At 39.7% G+C, this 26006-nt stretch overlaps 2 protein-coding genes across 3 annotated transcripts in view; both read left to right on the top strand.

The window, feature by feature from the left end:
* MEIKIN (meiotic kinetochore factor) overlaps window positions 1–14945 on the top strand; it is a 125350-nt gene extending 110405 nt beyond the window's left edge. Inside the window, exons 14-16 of the mRNA XM_060094389.1 lie at window positions 2904–2969; window positions 3628–3798; window positions 14475–14945. Of these exons, the coding sequence (XP_059950372.1) occupies window positions 2904–2969; window positions 3628–3798; window positions 14475–14945 (708 nt within the window). The remainder of the gene's footprint in view (window positions 1–2903; window positions 2970–3627; window positions 3799–14474) is intronic.
* Window positions 14946–15257: 312 nt separating this feature from the next.
* FNIP1 (folliculin interacting protein 1) overlaps window positions 15258–26006 on the top strand; it is a 133626-nt gene continuing 122877 nt past the window's right edge. For both annotated transcript variants that reach the window (XM_060093322.1, XM_060093321.1), the window contains exon 1: window positions 15258–15427. In XM_060093322.1, the coding sequence (XP_059949305.1) occupies window positions 15336–15427 (92 nt within the window). In that variant the 5' untranslated portion in view covers window positions 15258–15335. The remainder of the gene's footprint in view (window positions 15428–26006) is intronic.

Genomic DNA, 26006 nt, shown 5'->3' with positions numbered 1-26006 from the left:
TCACTGAGATGGAAAAGAGACCCAGCAATTCCATTTCCCTGGACCCTAAAGACCCAGCAATTCCACTTCCAGTCTGTTTTGCTGAGACCATGCATAACCTCCATCCCTGCCATCATGGCCACTTTGTTCATTGGCTTATTGGGTGATGACAGGGGTGGCTGACATATATATGACACAGTATATATATATACACAGTATATCCACTGTAATGGGTACATATGTTCATCCTAAGATATATACCAGCATGTTCATAGCAGCACTGTTGGTAATAGCTTCAAACTGGAAACTATCTGAATATGCCCATCAACAGTAGAATGGACAAATAAACTGTGGTATATTCATTCATTAGGGTGCTATATAGCAGTGAGAATCAACAGTATATAGTTACTTGCAACAATATTGATGAGTCCCACATAAGAAGCCAAACACAATAGAGTACATTTAATATTACTTATATTTAGTACAAAACTAGGCAAACTAAACTATGATGGAAATCACCGCAGTGGATGTCCTTGTTGGGGAGCAGGTATTAACTGGAAAGCGTTATAAGAGGGAATTCTAGGGTACTGGTAGTGTTCAGTTTCATTATCTGGATGCTGGTTACATGGGTGTGTTAAGTTTCTGAAGACCCAACAAGCTGTATATACACATATGTGTACTTTTCTGTGTGTATGTTATACTTCAGTAAAATGATAAAAATAAACTTCTCTTAATTTGATCTTTTTGGCCTATCATATTAATTTGTGACAGCAGGTAATGTCACAATTCTGGGTTTAATTATTCAACAAATCAAAACTAAGTTGTATCTAGGAAGTTCTTTTGAGTGTTCAGACCAAAATTATTATTATTATTATTATTATATTATTTTCATATACAAAAATATAAAACTTGAAACAGTTCTAGATTTTCCCTCCTATTCTGTTGGGGTGTGGCTGCTGCTTCACACAGGGAAAAATACTACATTCACATCAGTTTATTTGAGGACCCAGTGCAGAGTTCAAGCAGCAAAACCCCAACTTAGCAGATCTAATTTCAAACTTGACACTCATTTCTAAAATTACCACAGTAAAAAGGAACAAAGATCCACTGCAAATGAATGCACTATGATACAATGTTCTCTGCAAAATGTCTTCATTTTGCAGCTGTAATTACATGGATGTCTGCTTTAGGCCATTTTAGATGTGTGCAGGTATATAATATATATATGTGTGTGTGTATTTCATATATACACACATATATATATATGGATGTGTGTGTGTGTGTGTATATATATATATATATATATATATATATATATATATATATCAGCACACTTTTAAAATCCAGACAGGGTAACAGCAACAGCTTAACTCTGTGTGTGTGTGTATATATATATATATATATATATATATATATATATATATATATATATATATATATATATTTTAAACATGATACTTTAGTATAACTTTTGTTAATTCAGTAGTACAATCTATTTCTGTTCTACAGAATTTTTATTTTATAGCTACAAGGGTGAAAAGTGACCTATTACATTTACATCTCACATATCCTGGCATATAAACAGTACTTACTGAATTTGAGCCAAAAACTAGAAGTCTTTAGTTTTAGCACTTGAAGAGCTTCTTCACTTCTACAGTCTTAAATCATATCCTAGTCATATTTCCAGAGTTTTCAAATGATTCATCATTGTAAACCACGAGAAACAGGTGAATCCAAACTTTTAATTACAGTTTTATATACAAGTTAGATAACACAGCTCAAAAAGACTTTGCTATCCATCCTAAACCCAACACACACATTCTCCACTAAGTTATTAGACAAGTCTTAGGGTTTTCCTTCTTTTCCTTACAAATAATACACACATTTAGAAGGAGCTGGTAAAACTGATATATAAGATGGCAAATGAGAGGTGACATCTGTTGGTTCCAAAATTGGTCCTGCAAATGTTGTACTCTGCTGTGTTCTTTAACTGTGTGTCTGTTACATGCAGAAGCTCTTCACAAGAACTGACATCAAACTCAATGTAAGTTAAATTTACAGTACTGTATGAAGTTCTTCAGATTCAAGGATAAATGTGGAAAAAATATTAACACTTGAAAAATTCGGCCTTTCATGCTACCATTAAGACCATGTCAAATTCATAAGCAGATTCTTTGGTACAGTTGAAAAACGGCATTGTGTGGATTTGTGGCGTGGAACTGAAATATAGAAGTATGTTTCTCATCTGCAGTAATCCTCACCCCCAATTCTCAAGTACCACCCAATTTTCTTTGCATTTTTACAGAATTCTGGGGGGGAAATAAAAGGGAGGAAAAAGACACTGGCATTGTAACTATTCCTCCCCTCACAGGAGATCTTCACGCTCTCAGATGAGGTCCCCTAAGACTCTCTGTATGGTCACTGGCTCTCAGACGGCCTTTGACAATGACTTGGACACTTTCCAAATCAAATCCCAGATGTTGCCTAACCTTTCCTACTCTCATCTCTGTCATTGCTGGTAAAATTTCGATGAGCGCGTTTTTCCCTTATGGAGAAATCAGACCAAAATTTTTAGTTTAATTCACAGAGAGCCCCCTTGATGCCTGTTGAACTAGTTGTGCCACCTCCTGGCTTCTTCCTAGGCTCTCACCTCATATAGCAGCCTCCTTATTTAAGTAATTCCCTTTCAACCTCTGGGCACTTGTCTCTGTCTTTCCTTCAGTAAAAATAGCAAAGCCCCAAGCTAACTGTGAGCATGTTATTTTAAACATGCAGCAGGCTATTTTTAGTCCTGGCATTTAACAGTTTAGCTAGTTTGGCAGTAATCTAATCAGGACTACAGAGTGAAGCTCACTTTTGATGGTCTAGGACCCCTGTTCAGTATGCTGCTTGTTCATTAATAACTGGCACTATTCTGATTAAAGAAAAAAATTGGTGAAAGTAAACCACTAGAGGAGTCCAAAAGAGATGTGGTAGAGAAGGTGATGTGGGTAAGTAGAGATCTGAGAATGGTGACAGACAGATAGAAGAGGCCTTAGAAAACATCCAGTCCAAGGTTTCTCATTGTGTGGTTCTCTGACCACCTGTACCAGAATCACTGCAGACCTGGTAAATTACAATCTCTAGAGATATGGCACAAGAATCTACAATTTGATGAGCTTTCAGAGTGATCCCAATAAGCACTAAAATTTGAGAACCATATAATAATCTAGTTTATTTTGCTCACTTTGCGTATAAAAAAATGACCTGGCCATATTGATAAGTGACTTGCCCAAGTTCACACAGCTAATTACTGGTAGAATCAGAGGTAGAACCTAGTTTTTCTGGTTCTAAGTTTGACTGGGTTGCTGTCAAATAGGGAATGTGGGTAGAGTAGATAGGGCTCTGAGTTTCTCAGGTCATCCAGACAGAGCAGTTTTGATTCTCTTTGCTTTACACATTGGACTTCTATATCTATTTAAACAGAGACTTGATTTTTTTTTTTTTTTGCCAAGGAGAGGGTTGGACAATCATTGCTTCTGTACCTCTTACAGTTACAGCAATGGATGTCTAATTTATTGGTACTTTAATTCAGCCAACAAGCATGCATTATGCACTGCATTATTAGCTAGGGATAAGAGTATAGCCTTTGCTCTCTGGGGCTCACAGATTAGTGATGAGGTAGACCTCACAGTCTTCTCTATAGGTGATAAGTTAGAAGTGGAGCAAAGCACTCTAGGAGCCCAGGAGAGGATGCTTTTAACTTTGAAGTGTCAGAGAAGACTTCCAAGCTATCAGTACATTTTGGAAAATCAGACAAAACCTGTAGCTATCCTTATAGTAAGATTTTTATTTTCATCTTCAGAAGAGATGATAAATGGTGTGTTATAAATTCATATCTTAAGCTAGGAGAATAACAGACTTTACCTGCATACATATATATCTTTAGTGAGAGTTTGAGTTTTTAGATAATAATAGCAGGCAGAAGTATCACACAGAAATATGATAAAGTGTGGTGCTCATACCACATGGGGAATTTATAAATAATGCAAATTCCAGGGTCATTGCTTCAGCAGTTTGATTCAGGATTTCTGGGGATTGAGAACCAGTGTAACCTAAAAATGTTTATTGGTATAATTGCCAGGGTTTAGTAACTGCTTAGGTACTGGTACAGGGTAGTGAGAGAGAAGGACAGTTAGAGGATGACTCCTAGGTCTCTAGTATTGTAAAGTTTTAGAAATGATGTGCTCTAGGTGATGTCAGGGGAAAATATAGGGCATGGCCCTGGATGTATATATGAAGGCAGAGGAGGGATAGAGGAGACTACATAGTTGGGTGGGTTGATTGCCACTTGGAAAGTTACTCAAAAATTGGTATGGAGAAGATGACTGTGGCCCAAAGTCTTTAGTAAATGAGCAGATAGTATCTGAGGTCAGTGAAGACAACAATAAGGAGGAGTAGAGGGTAGAATAGCCAATACTTCCCAAACTTTAATTTACTTGTGAACTGCTTGAGGATCTTGTTAAAAATGGAGATTTTGATTCAATAGGTCTGGAATGGAGTCCAAGATTCTACATTTCTAATCAACTCCTAGGTGACATTGAAGTTACTGGTCCATGGACCACACTTTGAATACCAAAGATACAGGTCTCTGGTGTTCCAACAGCTGCACATCAGACTTTCCTGGATATTTGAGTCCCTTGTCCAGAGGTTCTGTTCTAATTGGTATGGCATATAGCCTGGATATCAGGATTTTTAAAAGCTCAGATAACTCTATGGTACAGCAGAGTTTGAGAACCTATTGATATAGGCTGATTAGGCTGGGGGGTGAGGTATATCATAGTATGAAAGTGGCAATGGGAATAGGTAAAGCTGACTCCACTCTGGATCTTGTGGTACAAGATATTGGGGGAGGGGTGAAGGCCCCAGAATCCTGTATTGGAAAGAACCTGGGTTCACCTACAACAAAGTGTGGGAGAATGAAAAGGAGAGATGGGTAGGAAAATGTGAGGAGGTTCTGACTAGGTAGTGGCTGAGGAAGACTGGGATGAGAAGCACAACTGGATCCATTCCACCAGGTTACAAGGCTGGAGTTAGCGACCTGTGATGGCCACTAACAGCTGTCTTTGCTGGGCTTTCCATTGGAATGTTACTGAGCAGGTCTCTTTGTGTCTCCAAAGAGAAGAGAAGCATCTTCAGCATGTCCAGGAAGGACTGAGCCAGCTATTCCATTTTTTTTTTTTTAATGACCTCTGGATTTGTTTCCTGAGGCTCGATGGAGTGAAACTAGAGTTGCTTGGACATCAAGCATTCTCTCCCCCAGGGACTGGTTATTAATAACTATTGAACACCTGCTTGTGATGCATATGAAATAATCTATTGTTATTTTTTTCTCCAGATATTATAATAAAAACAAGTGGCAGGATGTAGCAGCTGTGGCTGAATTTTCACTACTTTGAAGAGTTGAATGTGAAGTCAAAGTCCGTGAAGCAGAATGTCTGCCTAAAATTATATGAAATTCAAAAATCAAAATTCTCTGATTATTTGTGATATATCCTGATGTTGAAATTCTGTTGAGTCTTATAAATTACTTTTAATGAGCTGAGAAAGAATCTTCTGCCTGCTTCTTAAATATATGTATTTGTATTATAAAATACCAAATAGCTTATATTAGAAGACTGTACACTAAATAGATGACTTCAGCTATTTATAAAGACCCAACACCAGGATACTAGGTAACTTCCTTTAATGTTTTTTTCCCAAGTTTATCCTTTGTATGGATTAAAGGTAGTAAAATTGTTGATGCTTATATTACGAGCTATTTTTAACAGAACTTAATTGAAACCACATGAGTGAGAGACCTAATTCCAGGTCTGACTGAAAGAAACTCTATACTTAAGGTTTGCTGAAGCAGGGAATGTATAATACGTACAATCAATCACACACTAAGTATTTAATATATTACCTCATCCCCAAACAACCTTCTTTAGCTAATACTACCTATCTGTAGGATTTTTTTGGGTGATATAGCTTATTGTGGCATCTTGGAAATGCCCTTCCTAAAAAGGAACAATCCTGTTGTCAGTGAACACAGTGTATAACGGTGAGATTTTAACTCTGTTGGTTTTACTAATGTTATTAGACATAAAAGTAAATGTGGCAAATTTTCAAAGCTCCTTCAATATGAAAGAAAATTGTAAAATTGAACAATTAACTGAGGTTACATAACCCATATAGTACTCATTTTTAAATAGGACTCCCATGAAAATATTCTTGTAAACGATTTGACAAGGTCTTAAGCCACTAACAAAACTATTTGTGATTTCAGTTCCACATTTTAATCTGGAGGTGAAATATGGGAAAGTTGTTAGGAAATGTAGAAGAGATCATTAATGATGGATGTTAGAACCAAATTTAGACCTGAATTCTAAATCAGTACTCAGCTAAGTCAGCAACTCCTATGGTAGTTTTAAAGCAGAAGTGTGATAAGCAGTGGGGAAGAAGAAATGGAATAGAAGGCCTATTACCTGCCTTCAAGGAGTTTATAATCCAAGGGGGAGGAGTGAGAATGAGAACAAAGTATTTGATAATTTCTAAACAGGTGGTAGGTTCTTGTGAGAAAAAATGATACCTGATTCTTAGACTGGGCCTAGTGGGGCTGGAGGAAATAATATATGATAGTTCCATATTGCTGATAAGAAAAATATAGCTACCTTAGAAAGATAAATACTTGGCCAGGCTGATGTAATTTAGAAAGTGAGAGAGCCAGGATGTGAAAGTAGGACTATGTGAGTCCAATATTTTTATCAGCTGGAGCACAGGGAAAGGTGGGAGGGAGGAAGGAGTTGCAATTGGAGTTCAAGGCTTAGTGGTAGAGGACATAACTTCGATTATGATTAAGAGGAAGGAAAGTAGAATAAGCCTGCTTGCTGTCTGGTGGACGTTAGAAGTTCCAAGAGGATTCCTGTTGGCAAATCCTAGAAGAAGGTTATACTCTTAACTTTACATTGGTGGGTAGGCCACAGACGTCTTTCAGTGAACCTGCCTGGAAGACCATCAGAAAGGACCATCTCTTTCTGGGGTGAGGGTCTCCATAGTTTTCATCATATTTTCAAAGTGGTCTGTGATTTTTAAAAAGTTAACAATGGGACTGGATCCCTTTACTTTAGCATATAACTAATTACATTTCATTTTTAAGCACTTAAAATTATATTTTCAAATTACACTTCATGAAAAAAAGATCTCAGGTCATAAGTGTGAAAATCCAGTTAAAAATTCATGAAAGGCCAGGCATGATGCCGTTTCCATTTAAAAAATTTTAACTGGAGTTTTTTTTCGCCTTTCCCAGGTGTAATTCATCATGGTTTGTTCAGTTATGAATAGCCTCTTTATCTCATATTGTGTATAGAGCATATGTGTTTATATGAAGGGTGTGGTGCCCAGACTTTCCAGATAGATGTTATCTTCAACCTCTCCTGCTCTACTGTTGCTTTCTAACCTGCATTTTAAAATGTTGAATCATCTTATATCTTAAATACTCCCTTGATTTCATATGTTCTTCTACATACCCCATAATTCTTTACCTGTTTACATCCATGCTTCCTAAAGAGTGCTTTCTGCTTTCTCACTGATTCCCTCACTACTCAGCCCTTTCTCCTCTTCCTTCCCCTGCCCCAATACACATAAAGTCTGGTTTCAGCTCTGATCCTTCACTAACACTGGTCCCCTCAAGGCTACAAGCAACTACTTTGATGCTAATCTAAGGAGTGTTTTTCAGTTCTTGTCTTACCCAACCTTTCCCAGCTAATGATGTTGTAGACTATTACTCTCCTCTTGAAAGCCTCCAGTAAGGAATGCCCTCTCTGAAACATTATTCTCCAGTCTCTCATCTCACCTATAGCTCTTTCTCTTCCATTTCTCCTGAAGGCTCATTTTCCTCTGTCCAGTCTTTAAATTTTGTTGTTTCTTTGGGTTCTATTCTAGGGCTTCTTCTTATGTTACACAGTCTCCCTGGGTGATGTCATCTACCACTGCCATCAGTTATCATCTCTGTTCATTTGACCCCAAATCTTTGTCAGTAACTGCCATGGACATTGGTAGTGGAGATGTGTCGTGACTGGCCCTGTATCTGTCCCCCAAAATGTTTGCTGTCTTTCCTTGTATTCCCAAAGCATCCTATACTTGCCCACGTCATAGCATTTATCACAATGTACTGTAATTGCCTTTCAAATTCTACTTTTTCTCCCTTAGATTGCAAGCTTCTCGAGTGCAGGAACTACATCTTGTTCATCACTGTATTTCTGTTCCCCTCTACCACCATTGTAATTGGATTTTGAGTTTCCAGGTCACATGGTTTAGGTGGGATTGACCCCACCCTTAGTTCCAGGGGTGGGCCTTTAACGGTTTAAGTCAATTAACATGGCCCTCCTAACTCAGGCACAGTGATTGGTTCAGGAATGGGTGCAAGGCCTAAAATAACCTATTGGATTAAATCTCAGAGCTCTTTCTGGGAATGCTGGGATACAGACATTTTACTTTTCCTCTTGGATTTTTATCTGAAAGGATTTTACCTGAAAGGAGAGCTTCGGGCAGCCATCTTGTGTCCACAAATGGAGGCCCTGCCTGGGAATGGAGTTCATACAGAGAAACTAGAGCTGGGATAGAGAAACTGGATTCTTGATATCATTGTTCAGTCTCTGGATGCAGCTGTACCTGAACTGTGCTCTACTTGAGCTCCAGTTATGCGAGCCAATCAATTTTTTTTTTTTTTTTTTTTTGCTTAGGCTAGTTTAATTTGGGTTTTCTATCATGTGCAACACAGAACATCCTGATTGATAGACTCACACAAGACCTTTCTAGAGTTCTAAGTCTGTGTAGCCAAATGCTTACTTGTCATCACTACAGGGATTCTATTCTCATGGTATCTCATATTCAACATATCCCAAACTCAACTTATCTCCCCCTTGAAGCAGTTCTTTCTCCTATCATCTGTTTCAGTATTATATATCTTCATCTATCCAAGTTACCTGAGCCATAAATTTGCCGTCACCCATGACTCCTTTCTTTCTCTTACTTTCCCACAGGCAGTCAGTCATGAAGTCCTGTTGATTTTGAATCCTAAAAGCCCTCAGTATTTTCCATACCCCTCCATTCCCATGGCTATTTTTTGAGTTCATGTCAGTACTTTCTTGCCTGGCTTAGAATGAGAGCCTCTTCACTAGTTTCTCAATCATTATTCTTGTACCTTATAGTCAGCTTTCCACAACGTATTCAGAGAGCTTTCTAAAATGCTTATCTCATCATGTTTTCTGCTTAAAATTCCTCCATAGCTCCCCATATCCTCTGGATAAAGTCTTATCTTTTAAGTGATTTTTACAGTTTTCTTTTTTTTTAAAAGATTTATTATATTATATTATTTATTTATTTATTTTATTTTTGGCTGCATTGGGTCTTAGTCGCAGCACGTGGGCTCTTCGTTGTTGTGCAAGGCTTCTCTCCAGTTGTGGCTTGGGGGTTTTGTCTGTAGTTGTGGCGTGCGGGCTCCAAAGCGCGTGGGCTCTGTAGTTTGAGGCACACAAGCTGTCTAGTTGAGGTGCACAAGCTCAGTAGTTGTGATGTGCAGGCTTAGTTGCCCCGCAGCATGTGGAATCTTAGTTCCCTGACCAGGGATCAAACCCACGTCCCCTGCATTGTAAGGCGGATTCTTTACCACTGGACCACCAGGGAAGTCCCTTACATAGTTTTCTTAATCCAGTTCAATTTTACCATTAAATTATATTTTAGGTCACTGAATTTTTATATTCTCTTTTGCCTCCATCAGGCAGATGGAATGTGCTGCTCCATCTGCCTGAAACACACTTTCCATGCCCACATCCTCTTTTCTTTAGCATATTCCGTTTTAATTCCTATTTATTTCACCCTTCAGAAAACTCCCTGTAATTCCCCCAAAAGCTTAGTTGCTTTTCCTTGTTTTCCCCTGGCATCCTGTACTTGCCACATCATAGCATTTATCATAATGTAACACCATGTAATTGCCTGTCAAATTCTGTTTTTTCTCTCTAGGCTGTAAGGTCCTTGAGTGCAGGAACTACATCTTGTCCATCATTGTATTTCCAGGTTCTAGCACAGCTCCCAGACACATAGTAAACATATTAAGTGTTTGAAAAATATTTGTTGAAAGAATGTTTGTCATAGAAGTGTGCCATTATTCTTGCATACTTCTAATAGAATTCAAGATGAGGATTTCAAGCCAATTTTATATTGAAGATAAAAGTTTGATTCTTTCAAAGCACTTATCACAATCTGTAATAACTTGTTTACTTGTTGGTTTCTTAAGGGCGAGGGTTGTACCTGTCTTGTACATTATTGCATTCTGGAACATAGCAGGTATTTGATTTCAGCATCTCTATTAGATTATTTCTCTTAGCATATGAAATTCTCTAATCTCTTCCATCTCAAAAAAAAAAAGAGGACAATTTTCCCTCCTCCCATCTCCTCTCAATCCTCATTTTTCTGCTCCTTATCTCAGCAAACAGGATTTGTCTATACTTGCTTTACCACTCCCTCCCTACTCTTTCTTTTTTAGTCCACTCCATTCAGGCTTTTGCTCACCCTTCCATTGAAACTGTTCTTGACAAGATGTCCATGTTGACAAATCTAATGCACACTTAAATTTTCAGTAACATTCAACACAGTTGACCCTTTCCTCCTTTTTGGGTTATTTTCTTCTCTTGTCTTGCACTACTTCTCATGCTCATCCTTCTTTCCTGGATCCTTCTCTTCAAGACTTGTAAGTGTTGCCTTCTTTGAATATTAGTGCTGGACTCTCTTCTGTATTATACACATTCTTTCATTAAAAAAATTTTTTTTAAAAATTAATTATTTTTGGCTGCGTTGGGTCTTCGTTGCTGTGCGCGGGCTTTCTCTAGTTGCGGCGAGTGGGGGCTACTTTTCGTTGTGGTGCGTGGGCTTCTCATTGCAGTGGCTTCTCTTGCTGCAGAGCATGGGCTCTAGGCACACGGGCTTCAGTAGTTGTGGCACATGGGCTCAGTAGTTGTGGCTTGCGGGCTCTAGAGCGCAGGCTCAGTAGTTGTGGCGCACGGACTTAGTTGCTCTGCGGCATGTGGGATCTTCCCGAACCAGAGCTCGAACCCGTGTCCCCTGCAGTGGCAGGCGGATTCTTAACCACTACACCACCAGGGAAGTCCCATACACATTCTAGGTAAACTCACTCATTCTATTATTTTAAATTCTGTGTATTAGCTGATGCCTACTGAATTTCTCTTCAATCCTGGATTCTCCTCATATATTCTACTCAGAATCTCCACGTGGATATCTAATAGCCAATTCAAACTTAATATATCCAAACTTAATATGCTTGATTTTCCTCTTCAAACCTGTACTTTCCCTGGTCTTTCCATCAGGAAATGACTTCCATTTGGTTGCTCAAGGCAAAAATGTAGGAGTCAATCCTTAGTTTTCCTTTCTTTCACTCCTACTACAAATCATGTTAGTTCTATCTTCAAAATAGTTAGCCAACATCATCTCTTGCCTAAAATACATGGTAGACTCCTATATGGTTTCTCTCCTCCCATTATTCTTTTATAATCCCTTCTCCACAGAGCAACCGATCTTCTAAAATCATAAATTCTATCATGTCCCTCTCCTGTTTTAAACTCCTACAATAGTTCCCATCACAATGTAACCTCCTTCGCATGATTTACAAGGTTCTACATAATCTGGCTCCTTGTACCTTTCTAGCCACATCTCAAACATCTTCCCCCTCCCACAGTGTGTTCAGCTGTTTTGGCCTCCTTTTTTTTCTTCAAACAGGAGAAACCCATTCCTGCCTCAGTCTTTGTACTTTTTCTTCTCTCTGCTAGAATGTTCTTTACCATCATCTTCCCATCACAGGTTCCTTGTCATTCTTTAGACCTCAGTTCAAATACCGCATCTTTGGAGAGGACTTTCCTGACCACTCTATCTAAATTTGGCCCCACCTGTTGTACTATTAACTCTTTCTTTCCTAGCTTTTAGGACTACTTGCAAACATCTTGTTTACTTTGCCTCTTCCCACTAAGAACTAAGTTTCTGAGAGTAGGAATAGACTACCAGAACAGAGTCTGAGACCTCTGAGGGACTCAAGAAATATTTGTTGAATAAATGATTGTTTGTTTTCTGTTGCCTCAAACCACTGCCATTCCCTTATTATATAGCAGTAAATCATCGGTTGGCTTAAGAGTTTTTAAAACTGAGGTACCGTCATGAATCCATCTAAGTGCCATTCAGGAAGTTTTACTTTATCATCTGATTCTGACTATCTTGTTCTGAGATGTTATCAATGAAAATTTAACTTGTTTCAGGAAAATTGAGCACAATTGAGCTTGTGCTTACTAGCATGGTGGTTAAGGGAGCAAGATTCCAGTTTTATTGCCACCTTTTGCTATATTTGATAACTGGAAAATGGCTGTAGTGAGAAGTGCCCCTGTCTTCTATGTTATTGGAATCAGTTGGACAGAGCCCCAAAGGCTGTTGGGGTTTGTGGGGAGGCTGAATCTTCACTCCTGAGTGAAAGTGTAGGCCTTATGTCTAATTTTCTAACCCAACAGTTCCACATTCATATAACATTAATGAATAATTATTTTCTCTCTCACATTTCCTCCTTGCTCCTAAACTTAAAGAGGCTACTTTAAGACACCTCAGCTTCTCTGTGGAAAGAGGTAGTGTTAAGTAAAAGGGGAAAAAAAGATAATATACAGTTATTGAACTTGAAAATATTTTCATTTTAATCTGCATAATTAGGTATAGTTATATGTCCTCTTTTATGACAAACTTGTATCATTTCGGTGCTTAGTCTATAATTTGAGTATTACACAACAACATAAAGGAAATGTGATGAATGATAGCAAGTAAATTTTGTTTTTTTCTGTACCTTTCAAGTATAAGATAAAATGAGACCACAGAAAAGAAACCTTTACATGATTAGAGAACACTAATACAAAGTATCTCTTGTGCAAGTCCTAATGTTCTTTCCCTATTAATATCTATAATTATCCATGAAGTAACTTTTTGCCAAGATGAAAGCACACAAGATTATTGTATTTAGAAACTTCATTCTGAGGGGACCTGGAACTACTCTTCTCTGTGCCAGCCATGGAACGGCCATGATTCCTCCTTGTGTCTTTGGTCAAATATAGACAGGCTTGAGCCCGTTTCCACTTGCACTCATTTAGTGATACTTGCTAGTGTCAAAACAAAACTTCCCCAAATGATCGCTTCATTAATTGACTTATAGGATGTGCGTTTTCTCACTTTAAAAAATTTCAGACTTCATTTTTTGTTTACAAAATTCCATTCCGCATTCATATTTTGTGAGAAAAATATACATAGCTATTTTGCCTCATTAGAAATCTTTCAGCGTTTGGCGCCAGAGAATTATCTTAAGTTTATAGGGGATACAGTCTTGCTATTTTGACCTTGTATTGCTCAGTAATTCTGGAGCTTGGGCAATGTACGGAGCAACTCTGAATGACTTTTTTTTTTTTTTTTTTTTTTTGCTGTACGTGGGCCTCTCACTGTTGTGGCCTCTCCCGTTGCGGAGCACAGGCTCCTGACGCACAGGCTCAGTGACCATGGCTCACGGGCCCAGCCGCTCCGCAGCATGTGGGATCCTCCCGGACCGGGGCACGAACGCGTGTCCCCTGCATCAGCAGGCGGACTCTCAACCACTGCGCCACCACGGAAGCCCTCTGAATGACTCTTAACCTGAGCAGCTCAAATGTCACCTCCTCAGAGAGACCTCCCCCACTCATTTCACTGTTTCTCATTCACAACACTGGTAATTTCAAATTACCTTTTTTACTTATTTACTGTTTCCTCATATAGAAAGTTAGCCCTATCTTTTTTATTTTGGATCCCTAGTGCCTAGACCAGGGACACTTAAACATTGTGGAAGGAATAAATTAATTTCTTAATCACCTATAAATAGTGCTTTAAAAATTCTTGTAACATTGAAACTCAACAACACGTTGTTACATGACCACTGATATTCTCCGAGATCTATACTCTGCCTATTACTTTTCTTTTTTCTATATAAGAACACTTATTTTATAGCATAAACTCTAGCTGCATATCAGTGGGAGCTGGTAGCCACTTAGACAATTTGATTTGTATGCTTATTAAGTGAAATTCTCAAAAAAGTATTTTAATCTAAGCTTCCAAACCACATACCAGTAATTTCCAGACATTCATATGTCAGAGAATTGCGTCCCATGGTACAAAATTCCTCCTGCTGGAGGGGCAGTAGGGGAACTGAAGATCTGTAAGACCAATTTGATCCAAACCCTGATAAATTTTGGTTCCCTGGGTTTAAGTAAACTGTACGGTCATTTATGAGCAATGTTTTTCTCTGGAAAGGGCTTTCCGCCTATTAAACTCATTTGTTCACAATTCCACAGTTCCTCTCTCTCTCTCCATACCTAGACATTGAGTGTAAATCCTGAGCCTCCTATGGCTAGCTCTTCCAAGGGGCTAATTCCCGGTGTGTCAGGGTTCGAGGCGCAAGTGGGAAACACCGAGGGCCGCTGCCCTCAGTGCCTGGCCGAGGCCGTCTCTGCCGGGAGGCATGGCTGCGGGGAGTGTCCTGGCAGATCCTCCACCAGACCCGTGAGCCAGCCCCGCTCAGTCAAGCTCTGAGCCCAAACCTCTCGCGGCCCAGCGTGGGCGGGCCTGTGGTCCGGGGCTTGAAGTCCAGCCCGTGCCGCGGCCCCACGGGTACGCTCGCGCACCTGGTCTGCTCCAGGGGCCGCCGGACTCCGTCAGGCGCGGACGGAGGCGCGAAGCCGCAGAGACTGAGGGGGGGACGGCGGGGGAGGGGCGACTGCCAGTGGGGCCCCGAACTTCTCTCTTTGTCGTGGGTGCGGGAAGCGGTAGGTTTCTACACTCCAAAGTCCCTGGCGTCGTCCCCGCGGCACCCTGCTGTAGCCTAAGGTAGCAACTAACAGCGTCACGGAGAAGGGCCGTGACCAGAGCATGTTCCTCCTTCACTTCCCCAGCCACCCCAATTTCCCGCCCCTCCTCTCCGCGCATTCCCCGCCCCGTGAGCTGCCACGTGAGGACATCCACTGGCCAGCCTATGGGCGCCAGCTCCTCCCCACGGCCCCGCCTTGCACCCTGCTCCGCGCGCCGCCACGTGATGCGGCTCACAGCCAGCCAATGGACGCCGGCCTTGCTTCGCGCCCCGCCCCGCGCGCCGTGGCCATTTGAAGTGACTAATTTCTGTCATATGACTGAGGCGCCTATGGGGGTGGCGGGGCAGCTCTAAGAGCGGGGGCCTGGCGAGTGCCCTGTGGAGCGACCCCGGCCTGGCCGTGGCCATCATGGCCCCTACGCTGTTCCAGAAGCTCTTCAGCAAGAGGAGCGGTCTGGGCGCGCCCGGTCGGGACGCGAGGGACCCGGATTGCGCGTTCAGGTAGGTCGTTGCAGGGCGAGGGGCTAGCGGCGAGGGGCGCGGAGCCGATGGCCTTGTGGGCTTCGGCTTCTAGAGGCGGTGGGGCTTTCGGTGCTTACGCTTGAGCGGCAGCGTCGCCCCGGGACCGGGATCAGGGCCGCGGTCGGGAGGGGCCGGGCAGCTGCAGACCTGCGCTGGAGGGTTTGAGCGAGGTCCTCTCTCGCCTACCCCCCTCTCCCACGGTTGCCCCTTCCCCCTCGTCCGGGTCTGTTTGTTTACGTCCTGCTCGGCAGCCACGCGCTGCTCTGCTCCTCCGGACCCAGCATCACGGCCTGAGCTTAGGGTCCACACGCCTTCCTGGCGACGCGTAGAGTTGGGCGCGGGCTGGATTGGACCTCTACCGCCGTCCTCCGGGCCGAAAAGTTCTCCCCTCCTCCCCGCGGCCAGTCGTCCTCTGGGTGCTCCATTCCAGCTTGGTTGCTGTTGTGGAGAGAGCCGCACGTTTTGGCCAACCTTCGGAGTAGAGAACGCTGGAGGAGCGTGTAGGCAAGCTGCAGTTCTTTCATATTTCTTGTAAACCTAAATTGGAGGTGTGCAGATACCGGACCCAGTGGCCTTAATGTTGCCGAAGGATAAATGTGAAACCTAGGAGGTTGTGGTTATTACTGACCAGAATGAAGCTGCGCTGAATCAAATGAAGCATGGCCGTAGAATTGACCATCCCCTTGGAACTGTTACTAAAAACTAGTTTTTAAAAATTGAGAACGATAGCAACATATTTTGTGGTATTACAGGCTTTGTTAATTTTTGGTTACTGTACCTGTTGCTAACAGAAAAACTTTTAAAAATTGTAAGACAATAGAATATAAACCTGAATTCTAGGTAAAAGTTAGTTTCGAAACTGCATTTGAAGAAGAGATTATGTCTTTCAAAAAGCCTTCATACTTGTTGCCGTGTGGAAACTTGTAAATGTAACTAGGCTAAATGTCAGATATCACTCAAATCTGGTAGAATAGCATAGAGCCCAGTTGTACAGTTGTAGTAGGAAGAGATGAGTATCTATTAAATTTTGCAATAGCCAGAGTCTGAAATGAGTGTACCACACTGGTTGAAAAGGTTTTGATAATCTTAAAATTATTCACTCTCGCTAATGCAGGTCCCATTAGTAAACATTCAGTAACTTGTGGAATTGAAGTATTAAATGGAAAGAAATTCGACTTTTAGAGGAAGAAAAATCTCAGTGGTGAACATCTTGGAACAGTACTTAGTAAAAGTTATCTAGCTTTTGGTCTTTTCTACTGGGAAATAAATGTCTTGCCATGCTTATCTAATGACTTTAAAGATTTCTTTAGTGTTTTTCTTTTGAAAAATGAAAGTGCAGTCTAGATAGTACTACATTGAGCCATCCAGTAAATCAAGGGTTAGTAGAAAGCAAGTTCAGGAGGGATATTAAAAAGGTGACATTTGAATAGGTTTTCTGTTTCTGGGTAAAGATTTACTTTGGTGTACCCAAGTTTCCAAGCATCTCAAGTTATTCTTGTGAAAAAAAGTTTATTTTTTTAAAATGTGAACTCTACTGTATGTTTGTGTAATACTACTTTAGAGTTGCCAAAGCACTTTCTCATCAGTTATGTCATGTGATGTTTCACAACAACCTTGTGAGATAGGGCAAGTAGCAGTATAGATAACTACATGATCCTTTTTATGTGTAAGAATTATGTGTAAGCACAATAACTGCAATACAATATGGAAAAATGTGTAGAAGTGTACATGTGAGGAAATGAAAACTGGGTAATGTCACACACTTAGTAACTTGCAAATTTAATCAACCCAATCTTTTTTTTTTAACACCTTCGTTGAGCTATAATTTACATACAACAAAATTGAGCCATTTGAAGTCTATAGTTATATGAATTTTGTTACATGTATACAGTTGTGTACCCACCACCCCAATGAAGTTTTAGAACACTCCATCATCCAAAAAATTCCCTCATGCCCCTTTGCTATCATTTCTTAATGCCTTCTCACCCAGGGCAATCACTGACTTGCTTTTGTCTAATGACAGAGGTTTTGACTTTTCTAGAACTTCATATAAATGTAATCATACTGTTTATATTCTTTTGTGTCTGGCTATTTTAACTCAGTGATGATTTTGAGATTCATCCATGTTGTTGTGCTTATCTGTAGTTCGTTCCATTTTTTTGCTGAATAGTGTTCCGTTGTATGGGTATACCACAGTTTATCCATTCACTGGTTGGCAGACTTTTGGGCTGTTTTCAGATTTGGGCTGTAATAACAATGCTGCTCTGAACATTTGTGAACAAATCTTTATGCAGAAATACATTTTCATTTCTGTTGGAGTGAGATTGCTGGGTCATATGCTAAGTGTATGCTTAACTTTTTAAAAAAATTGCCAAACTTTTCTAAAGTAGTTGTACCATTTGTATTCACACTAGTAGTGTATGAGGTTACAGTTGCTCCAGATTCTCTCCAAATCCAGATATTATTAGTCTGATGTTTTAAATTAAAAAAATTTTTTGTATTGTAAAAAACACCTAACATAAAATATACTATGTTAACCATATTGGAGTCTCTTTAAAAATTTATTTTTATTATTTATTTATTTAAAATTTTTTTTATTGAAGTATAGTTGATTTACAATGTTGTGTTAGTTTCAGGTGTACAGCAAAGTGAATCTGTTATACATATATTAATACACATATCCACTCTTTTTTAGATTTTTTTCCCATACTAATGGGTATAGTGGTATCTTGTGTGGTCTTAATTTGCATTTCCCAAATAATAAACGGTGTTTAGCATTTTTTTATGTAACTCATGTTTTTGAGTAGACTAAAATTTAGTTTTTATTCCAGTATACCATGGTTTCCTTTCTAGTATACTTTTTTGGTTTTGTTTTGTGTTAGTCAGTGTAAGTTGTTAAATAAGGCTTGGACACAGCCATTGGCAACTAACTATAGCTCAGCCTGTAAGAGTCAGTTCCTAGAGTAAACAATATACGAGGCCCAGTAGTCATAAGCCATAATAGGGCTCTTGGGTAGGAAAGACCTGAAATAGAGGAGCCTTAGGAGCTTTTCAATATTGTTTTTCATGGTTACTCCACTGAAAAAGATGGTCAGGGATTACCCCCTTCCATTCAGTCTGAAGTCCCTTACCTTATAGGTTTCTGGTGCTTTGTCCTATCTAAGGTTCTTGAGCTGGAGATAAGTGTGTAGGGTATCACAGGGAGAATATTATTTTAATCATATATAGAACTAAAACAATAATTTGGGAAAGACAGGGAAGATACTGCTTTATGTTTTCTCCATCAGGCCACTTTCCAGGGGAAGTAAGAATTAAGTGTAAGTCTAATAACTGCAGTACATATAAAATGATTGCTTTAAAAATAAAATTCTCTTCATCTAAAAATGATGTTAATAATGGCAACTGTGCAGGGTTGTCATGAGGTATATTAGTGAAGGTAAGACTAAACTGCGATGTGTTAATAAATAAACTAAGTCTCAAAAAAAAGTTCTTGAAAGAAGCCTAATTTGACGAAGAAGATTGTTTTAGAGTTATATATCTGTAGGACATAATTCATGTTTTGTTCAAAAAACAATTTCTGCATTTTAATGTTATTCCTAATACATGAGTGTTTGTTCTTTTTGTCTGTATCAGTTAACAACCTCTTTTTTTTTTTTTTGCTTTATAACAAATTTAATCAGTTATACATATACATATGTTTCCATATCCCCTCCCTTTTGCGTCTCCCTCCCACCCTCCCTATCCCACCCCTCCAGGCGGTCACAAAGCACCGAGCTGATCTCCCTGTGCTATGCGGCTGCTTCCCACTAGCTATCTACCTTACGTTTGGTAGTGTATATATGTCCATGCCGCTCTTTCACTTTGTCACAGCTTACCCTTCCCCCTCCCCATATCCTCAAGTCCATTCTCTAGTAGGTCTGTGTCTTTATTCCTGTCTTACCCCTAGGTTCTTCATGACATTTTTTTTTCTTAAATTCCATATATATGTGTTAGCATACAGTATTTGTCTTTCTCTTTCTGACTTACTTCACTCTGTATGACAGACTCTAGGTCTATCCACCTCATTACAAATAGCTCAATTTCATTTCTTTTTATGGCTGAGTAATATTCCATTGTATATATGTGCCACATCTTCTTTATCCATTCATCCGATGATGGACACTTAGGTTGTTTCCATCTCCGGGCTATTGTAAATAGGGCTGCTATGAACATTTTGGTACATGTCTCTTTTTGAATTATGGTTTTCTCAGGGTATAGGCCCAGTAGTGGGATTGCTGGGTCGTATGGTAGTTCTATTTGTAGTTTTTTAAGGAACCTCCATACCGTTCTCCATAGCGGCTGTACCAATTCACATTCCCACCAGCAGTGCAAGAGTGTTCCCTTTTTTCCACACCCTCTCCAGCATTTATTGTTTCTAGATTTTTTGATGATGGCCATTCTGACTGGTGTGAGATGATATCTCATTGTAGTTTTGATTTGCATTTCTCTAATGAGTAAAGATGTTGAGCATCCTTTCATGTGTTTATTGGCAGTCTGTATATCTTCTGTGGAGAAATGTCTATTTAGGTCTTCTGCCCATTTTTGGATTGGGTTGTTTGTTTTTTTGTTATTGAGCTGCATGAGCTGCTTATAAATTTTGGAGATTAATCCTTTGTCAGTTGCTTCATTTGCAAATATTTTCTCCCATTCTGAGGGTTGTCTTTTGGTCTTGTTTATGGTTTCCTTTGCTGTGCAAAAGCTTTTAAGTTTCATTAGGTCCCATGTGCTTATTTTTGTCTTTATTTCCATTTCTCTAGGAGGTGGGTCAAAAAGGATCTTGCTGTGATTTATGTCATAGAGTGTTCTGCCTATGTTTTCCTCTAAGAGTTTGATAGTGTCTGGCCTTACATTTAGGTCTTTAATCCATTTTGAGCTTATTTTTGTGTATGGTGTTAGGGAGTGATCTAATCTCATACTTTTACATGTCCCTATCCAGTTTTCCCAGCACCACTTATTGAAGAGACTGTCCTTTCTCCACTGTACATTCCTGCCTCCTTTATCAAAGATAAGGCGACCATATGTCCGTGGGTTTAACTCTGGGCTTTCTATCCTGTTCCATTGATCTATCTTTCTGTTTTTGTGCCAGTACCATACTGACTTGATTACTGTAGCTTTGTAGTATAGTCTGAAGTCAGGGAGCCTGATTCCTCCAGCTCCATTTTTCGTTCTCAAGATTGCTTTGGCTATTCGGGGTCTTTTGTGTTTCCATACAAATTGTGAAATTTTTTGTTCTAGTTCTGTGAAAAATGCCAGTGGTAGTTTGATAGGGATTGCACTGAATCTGTAGATTGCTTTGGGTAGTATAGTCATTTTCACAATGTTGATTCTTCCAGTCCAAGAACATGGTACATCTCTCCATCTATTTGTATCATCTTTAATTTCTTTCATCAGTGTCTTATAATTTTCTGCATACAGGTCTTTTGTCTCCTTAGGTAGGTTTATTCCTAGATATTTTATTCTTTTTGTTGCAATGGTAAATGGGAGTGTTTCCTTGATTTCACTTTCAGATTTTTCATCATTAGTATATAGGAATGCCAGAGATTTCTGTGCATTAATTTTGTATCCTGCAACTTTACCAAATTCATTGATTAACTCTAGTAGTTTTCTGGTAGCATCTTTAGGATTCTCTATGTATAGTATCATGTCATCTGCAAACAGTGACAGCTTTACTTCTTCTTTTCCAATTTGGATTCCTTTTATTTCCTTTTCTTCTCTGATTGCTGTGGCTAAAACTTCCAAAACTAGGTTGAATAAGAGTGGTGAGAGTGGGCAACCTTGTCTTGTTCCTGATCTTAGTGGAAATGGTTTCAGTTTTTCACCATTGAGGACGATGCTGGCTGTGGGTTTGTCATATATGGCCTTTATGATGTTGAGGAAAGTTCCCTCTATGCCTACTTTCTGCAGGGTTTTTATCATAAATGGGTGTTGAATTTTGTCGAAAGCTTTCTCTGCATCTATTGAGATGATCATATGGTTTTTCTCCTTCAATTTGTTAATATGGTGTATCACGTTGATTGCTTTGCGTATATTGAAGAATCCTTGCATTCCTGGAATAAACCCCACTTGATCATGGTGTATGATCCTTTTAATGTGCTGTTGGATTCTGTTTGCTAGTATTTTGTTGAGGATTTTTGCATCTATGTTCATCAGTGATACTGGCCTGTAGTTTTCTTTCTTTGTGACATCCTTGTCTGGTTTTGGTATCAAGGTGATGGTGGCCTCGTAGAATGAGTTTGGGAGTGTTCCTCCCTCTGCTATATTTTGGAAGAGTTTCAGAAGGATAGGTGTTAGCTCTTCTCTAAATGCTTGATAGAATTCGCCTGTGAAGCCATCTGGTCCTGGGAGTTAACAACCTCTTAACTGGTCTTTCTGTCATCACTCTTGCCTTTCTCCATACTATTCTCAACACTTCATCCTTTAAAAAAATGCTAATTCTGATCACGATCAGCAGGCAAAATGATATAAAATTTAAAATCTCCACAACACAGAGGTATTTTAAGGATTCAAAGAGATAAGTCATGTTGAGCAGTTAATGCAGTGCTTTAGTGCATTGCTTTCACAACCAGAAGTTGTTACTGTGATGATCTCATGCTTATGTATAAAACCATTCAGTTTAGGACCAAACTCCTTAACGTCTAGTCTTGACCTTTTAATTTTTTTTAATAAGATCATTTTTTAACATAACCATTAATCTATTACTATCTCTTATATTATCTATTAATATTATATATCTAGGGACTTCCTGGTGGCGCAGTGGTTAAGAATCCACCTGCCAATGCAGGGGACATGGGTTCGATCCCTGGTCCGGGAAGATCCCACGTGCCGCGGAGCAACTAAGCCCGTGTGCCACAATTACTGAGCCCGCGTACCACAACTACTGAAGCCCACGTGCCTGGAGCCCATGCTCTGCAACAAGAGAAGCCACCACAATGAGAAGCCCGTGCACCACTACAAAGAGTAGCCCCGGCTCGCTGCAACTAGAGAAAGCCTGTGCGCAGCAATGAAGACCCAATGCAGCCAAAAATATATATATATCTATATATCTGTATATCTATTATTAATTTATATATCTATTAATATTATCTACTACTCTATATTCAAATTTTCTCAGTTGTCTCAGGATGTCTTTTTACAGTAGGTTTGTTTGAATCAGTCTACGTATTGAATTTGCTGTTATGTGTCTTAAGTAATTTTTATTCTACAACGGCCTCCCCCCCTCCCTTTTAAAAATAGCATTGGGCCTCCCTGGTGGCGCAAGTGGTTGAGAGTCCGTCTGCCGATGCAGGGGATACGGGTTCGTGCCCCGGTCTGGGAGGATCCCATATGCCGCGGAGCGGCTGGGCCCGTGAGCCATGGCCGCTGAGCCTGCGCGTCCGGAGCCTGTGCTCCGCAACGGGGGAGGCCACAACAGTGAGAGGCCCGCATACCGCAAAAAAAAATAAATAAATAAATAAATAAATAAATAAAAATAGCATTTGTTGTTTTTAAACTGGGTATTTTTCCTATGAATCTTCCCACATTGTCTATTTGCCTGTTTGCTCTCTAATGATTTCCTTTAATTCACTGGTTCCCAGCAATCTCTGTTTTAATGAAACCCTCCAGGTGGTTCTGAATGCTCAAGTTTGAGAACCACTGCTATAACTTATTCTCTCTTTCCCGAAAACTGGTGGTTAGATACTTTACTAGATTCGGGTTCAGTTTTTTTTTTTTTTAATTAAAATATTCCACAGGGCCTCCCTGGTGGCGCAGTGGTTGAGAGTCCGCCTGCCGATGCAGGGGACACGGGTTCGTGCCTCGATCCCGGAGGATCCCACATGCCGCGGAGCGGCTGGGCCCGCGAGCCATGGCCGCGGAGCCTGTGTGTCCGGAGCCTGTGCTCCGCAACAGGAGAGGCCACAGCAGTGAGAGGCCCGCGTACAGCAAAAAAAAAAAAAAAAAAAAAAAAAAAAAAAAAAATATTCCACAGATTTTGCAGTATACTTCGTTTCCATACGTAATGTCTGGTTGTACCTTTTTTTAGTGCTGCTAAGATTGATTAGTGGTTTCAGGTGGTATCAGCTTTATTCTTCCATTATAAAGTTCACCCTTCACTAATGGTTTTAGCATCTTTTGTTGATTATTGCCTGAATTCATTATCTTGTTAGGGGATGCAAATGGTAATATTCTGATTCTTTAATTCCTTCTGCACTTATTTCCTGGAAGAACTTTCTCTTACTACTTATTTGGTTATTTGCTACAGGAAAGTCAACATCAAAGTTTATCACTTTTGAGAATAATTTATGATGAGTTCAATGAAGGTTTTCATTTTAATTATCATTTTTTAGTATTACCATCACCTCTTGGATTTTAATGTGTTTTAATCCATTACAGTCAAATTGTCCCATATTTAGCCAGTGGAAAACTTTTCAAGGTGACTTCTGTGCCCTTTGACATGATCTGATCTCATTAATCTTTGATAACTTGTTGCTTTCTTCTGGCCTTGTCTTAATCTGATCCCCTTCCTTTTCTATTATTTTATCACCTTGGATTTGTTTTAGGTTTTGGGATGTGCCATGCTGTGCTGTTCTTTGTTTTTGGCATAGTTTTATATACCTTTTTGTTTAGCTTTTTGTAGTGATCGTCTGGGCTTATCCTAATTATTCTTTCTCCAGGAAGCCATTTCTGATTTCTCCCTGAGTTTGGTTTCACTGTAATTTTCTTCCATAGGTTTCTGTATTTCCTTCTGTGACATCTATCACAGCTGTCATTACTTGTCCACACTTCTCTTCTTTGCTTGCTTGAGAGCCCTCTTCAACTTCAAGGTGTATTTTGGAGTTAGAACCTTGTAAGCCACATGATGGGTTATCTGTGGGGAACAAATGCCTAGGTTTCTGCCTGGAGCAGCTAGGTAGACGCCGTTTTCGAAGGAGAGACTATGATACTGTGGAGGCCTATCTTGAACACCTCATCAAAAGTAGCAGCTCTCTCCCCTATTCTCTGTCAGAGCACACTGTTTATATCCTTCATAGTTCTTTTTACAACTTATCATCTCTCTCCCTCAAGTTCACATTGTGAGTCAGTGTATACAGCACAGTGCCTGAGCTTGTGCTCAGTAAATATTTGTAGAATGAATATATTAAATAATTTTAAGGGCAGAAAGAGTCAGAAGTTCTTTTTTGGACATTTGGTCTAGTGTTAATTGCTAATGAGATATTTATTTGTCAGTTTAATAAAGTATATCTGGAGTTCACAGTAGAGCTTGGGCCTGGAGATAATGAACTTGGCCTTAGAGTCAATGGTCAATGTTAAAACTAAGGGAATGGGTGAGATAATCTAGGAAAAGGGTGTATGTAGGTAGAGAATTGGAAAGAATAGGTTTTGTACTGAGGAAATCTAAAATTTACAGATGTGGGGGAGGAAAGTCTACAAAGAAAGAATGGCCAGAGAGATAGGGGGAAGGCCTGTGGTGTGTGGCGTTAGGAAAGCTCAGAAAGGGAAGTGTTTAAAAATGATGGAGTGATAAATTGTTTTGTATGCTGGTTGCTGACAGGTCTTATGAGATCAAAAACAGAAAAGTATAGTTGGAGTTGTCAAGTTGGAGATAACTGGTGATCTTAATGGTTGTTTTTTTTTTTTTTTTTTGAGGGGGCATGTTTGGGGGAAAGAGTGAGATGTGTATTAAATGAAAAGGGAGGAAATGGCTTCACTGCTAAAGCTTTCTATTTCTGTAGGGGTAGCAATCTGTAGTGCTGCGTTATTTTTTCACTTTCAGTATTCTGATTTTGTGTCACATTTTGAGCTTCTGAAGTTCTTAAAGGCTAGCTTCTCAATATTATCAATGTTTGTAAGAATCATACTTAAGAAGTTTTTATTTAATGTTATTTTTAAACATTTGTTCATTCACAAGTTTTTTTTAATTAAATAAAAACACCCCTTCATAAATTGTACCTTTTAATCTTAGAGATAGAAATTATAATATTCTTTACAGAGAATCCTGTGAGAGCGTATCTTTCTTATTAAAGTGAGAAGCTGAGAATTTTAAGTTAATTTCATGTTAATGAAATCAATATTTGGTTCTAAGTCTAATTGTGCAATAAGAAATGCAAATATATATATATATATTTTTTTTTTTGCGGTATGCGGGCCTCTCACTGTTGTGGCCTCTCCTGTTGCGGAGCACAGGCTCCGGACGCGCAGGCTCGGCGGCCATGGCTCACGGGCCCAGCTGCTCCGCAGCATGTGGGATCCTCCCGGACCGGGGCATGAACCCATGTCCCCTGCATCGGCAGGCGGACTCTCAACCACTGCGCCACCAGGGAAGCCCTATATATTTTTTAAAAACATCTTTATTGGAGTATAATTGCTTTACAATGGTGTGTTAGTTTCTGACACCAAGCTGATCTCCCTGTGCTATGCGGCTGCTTCCCACTAGCTACCTATTTTACATTTGGTAGTGTATATATGTCCATGCCACTCTCTCACTTTGTCCCAGCTTTTTATTGTTAATTTAATTGCTTTTCCATCTCTAAGTAGTGGTATT

This window comes from Mesoplodon densirostris, chromosome 3 (assembly GCF_025265405.1).
Source record: "Mesoplodon densirostris isolate mMesDen1 chromosome 3, mMesDen1 primary haplotype, whole genome shotgun sequence".
NCBI classification, from domain to species: Eukaryota; Metazoa; Chordata; class Mammalia; order Artiodactyla; family Ziphiidae; genus Mesoplodon; species Mesoplodon densirostris.
The sequence above is the reverse complement of the archived record's forward strand: the minus strand, read 5'-3'. Positions and strand labels throughout refer to the sequence as shown.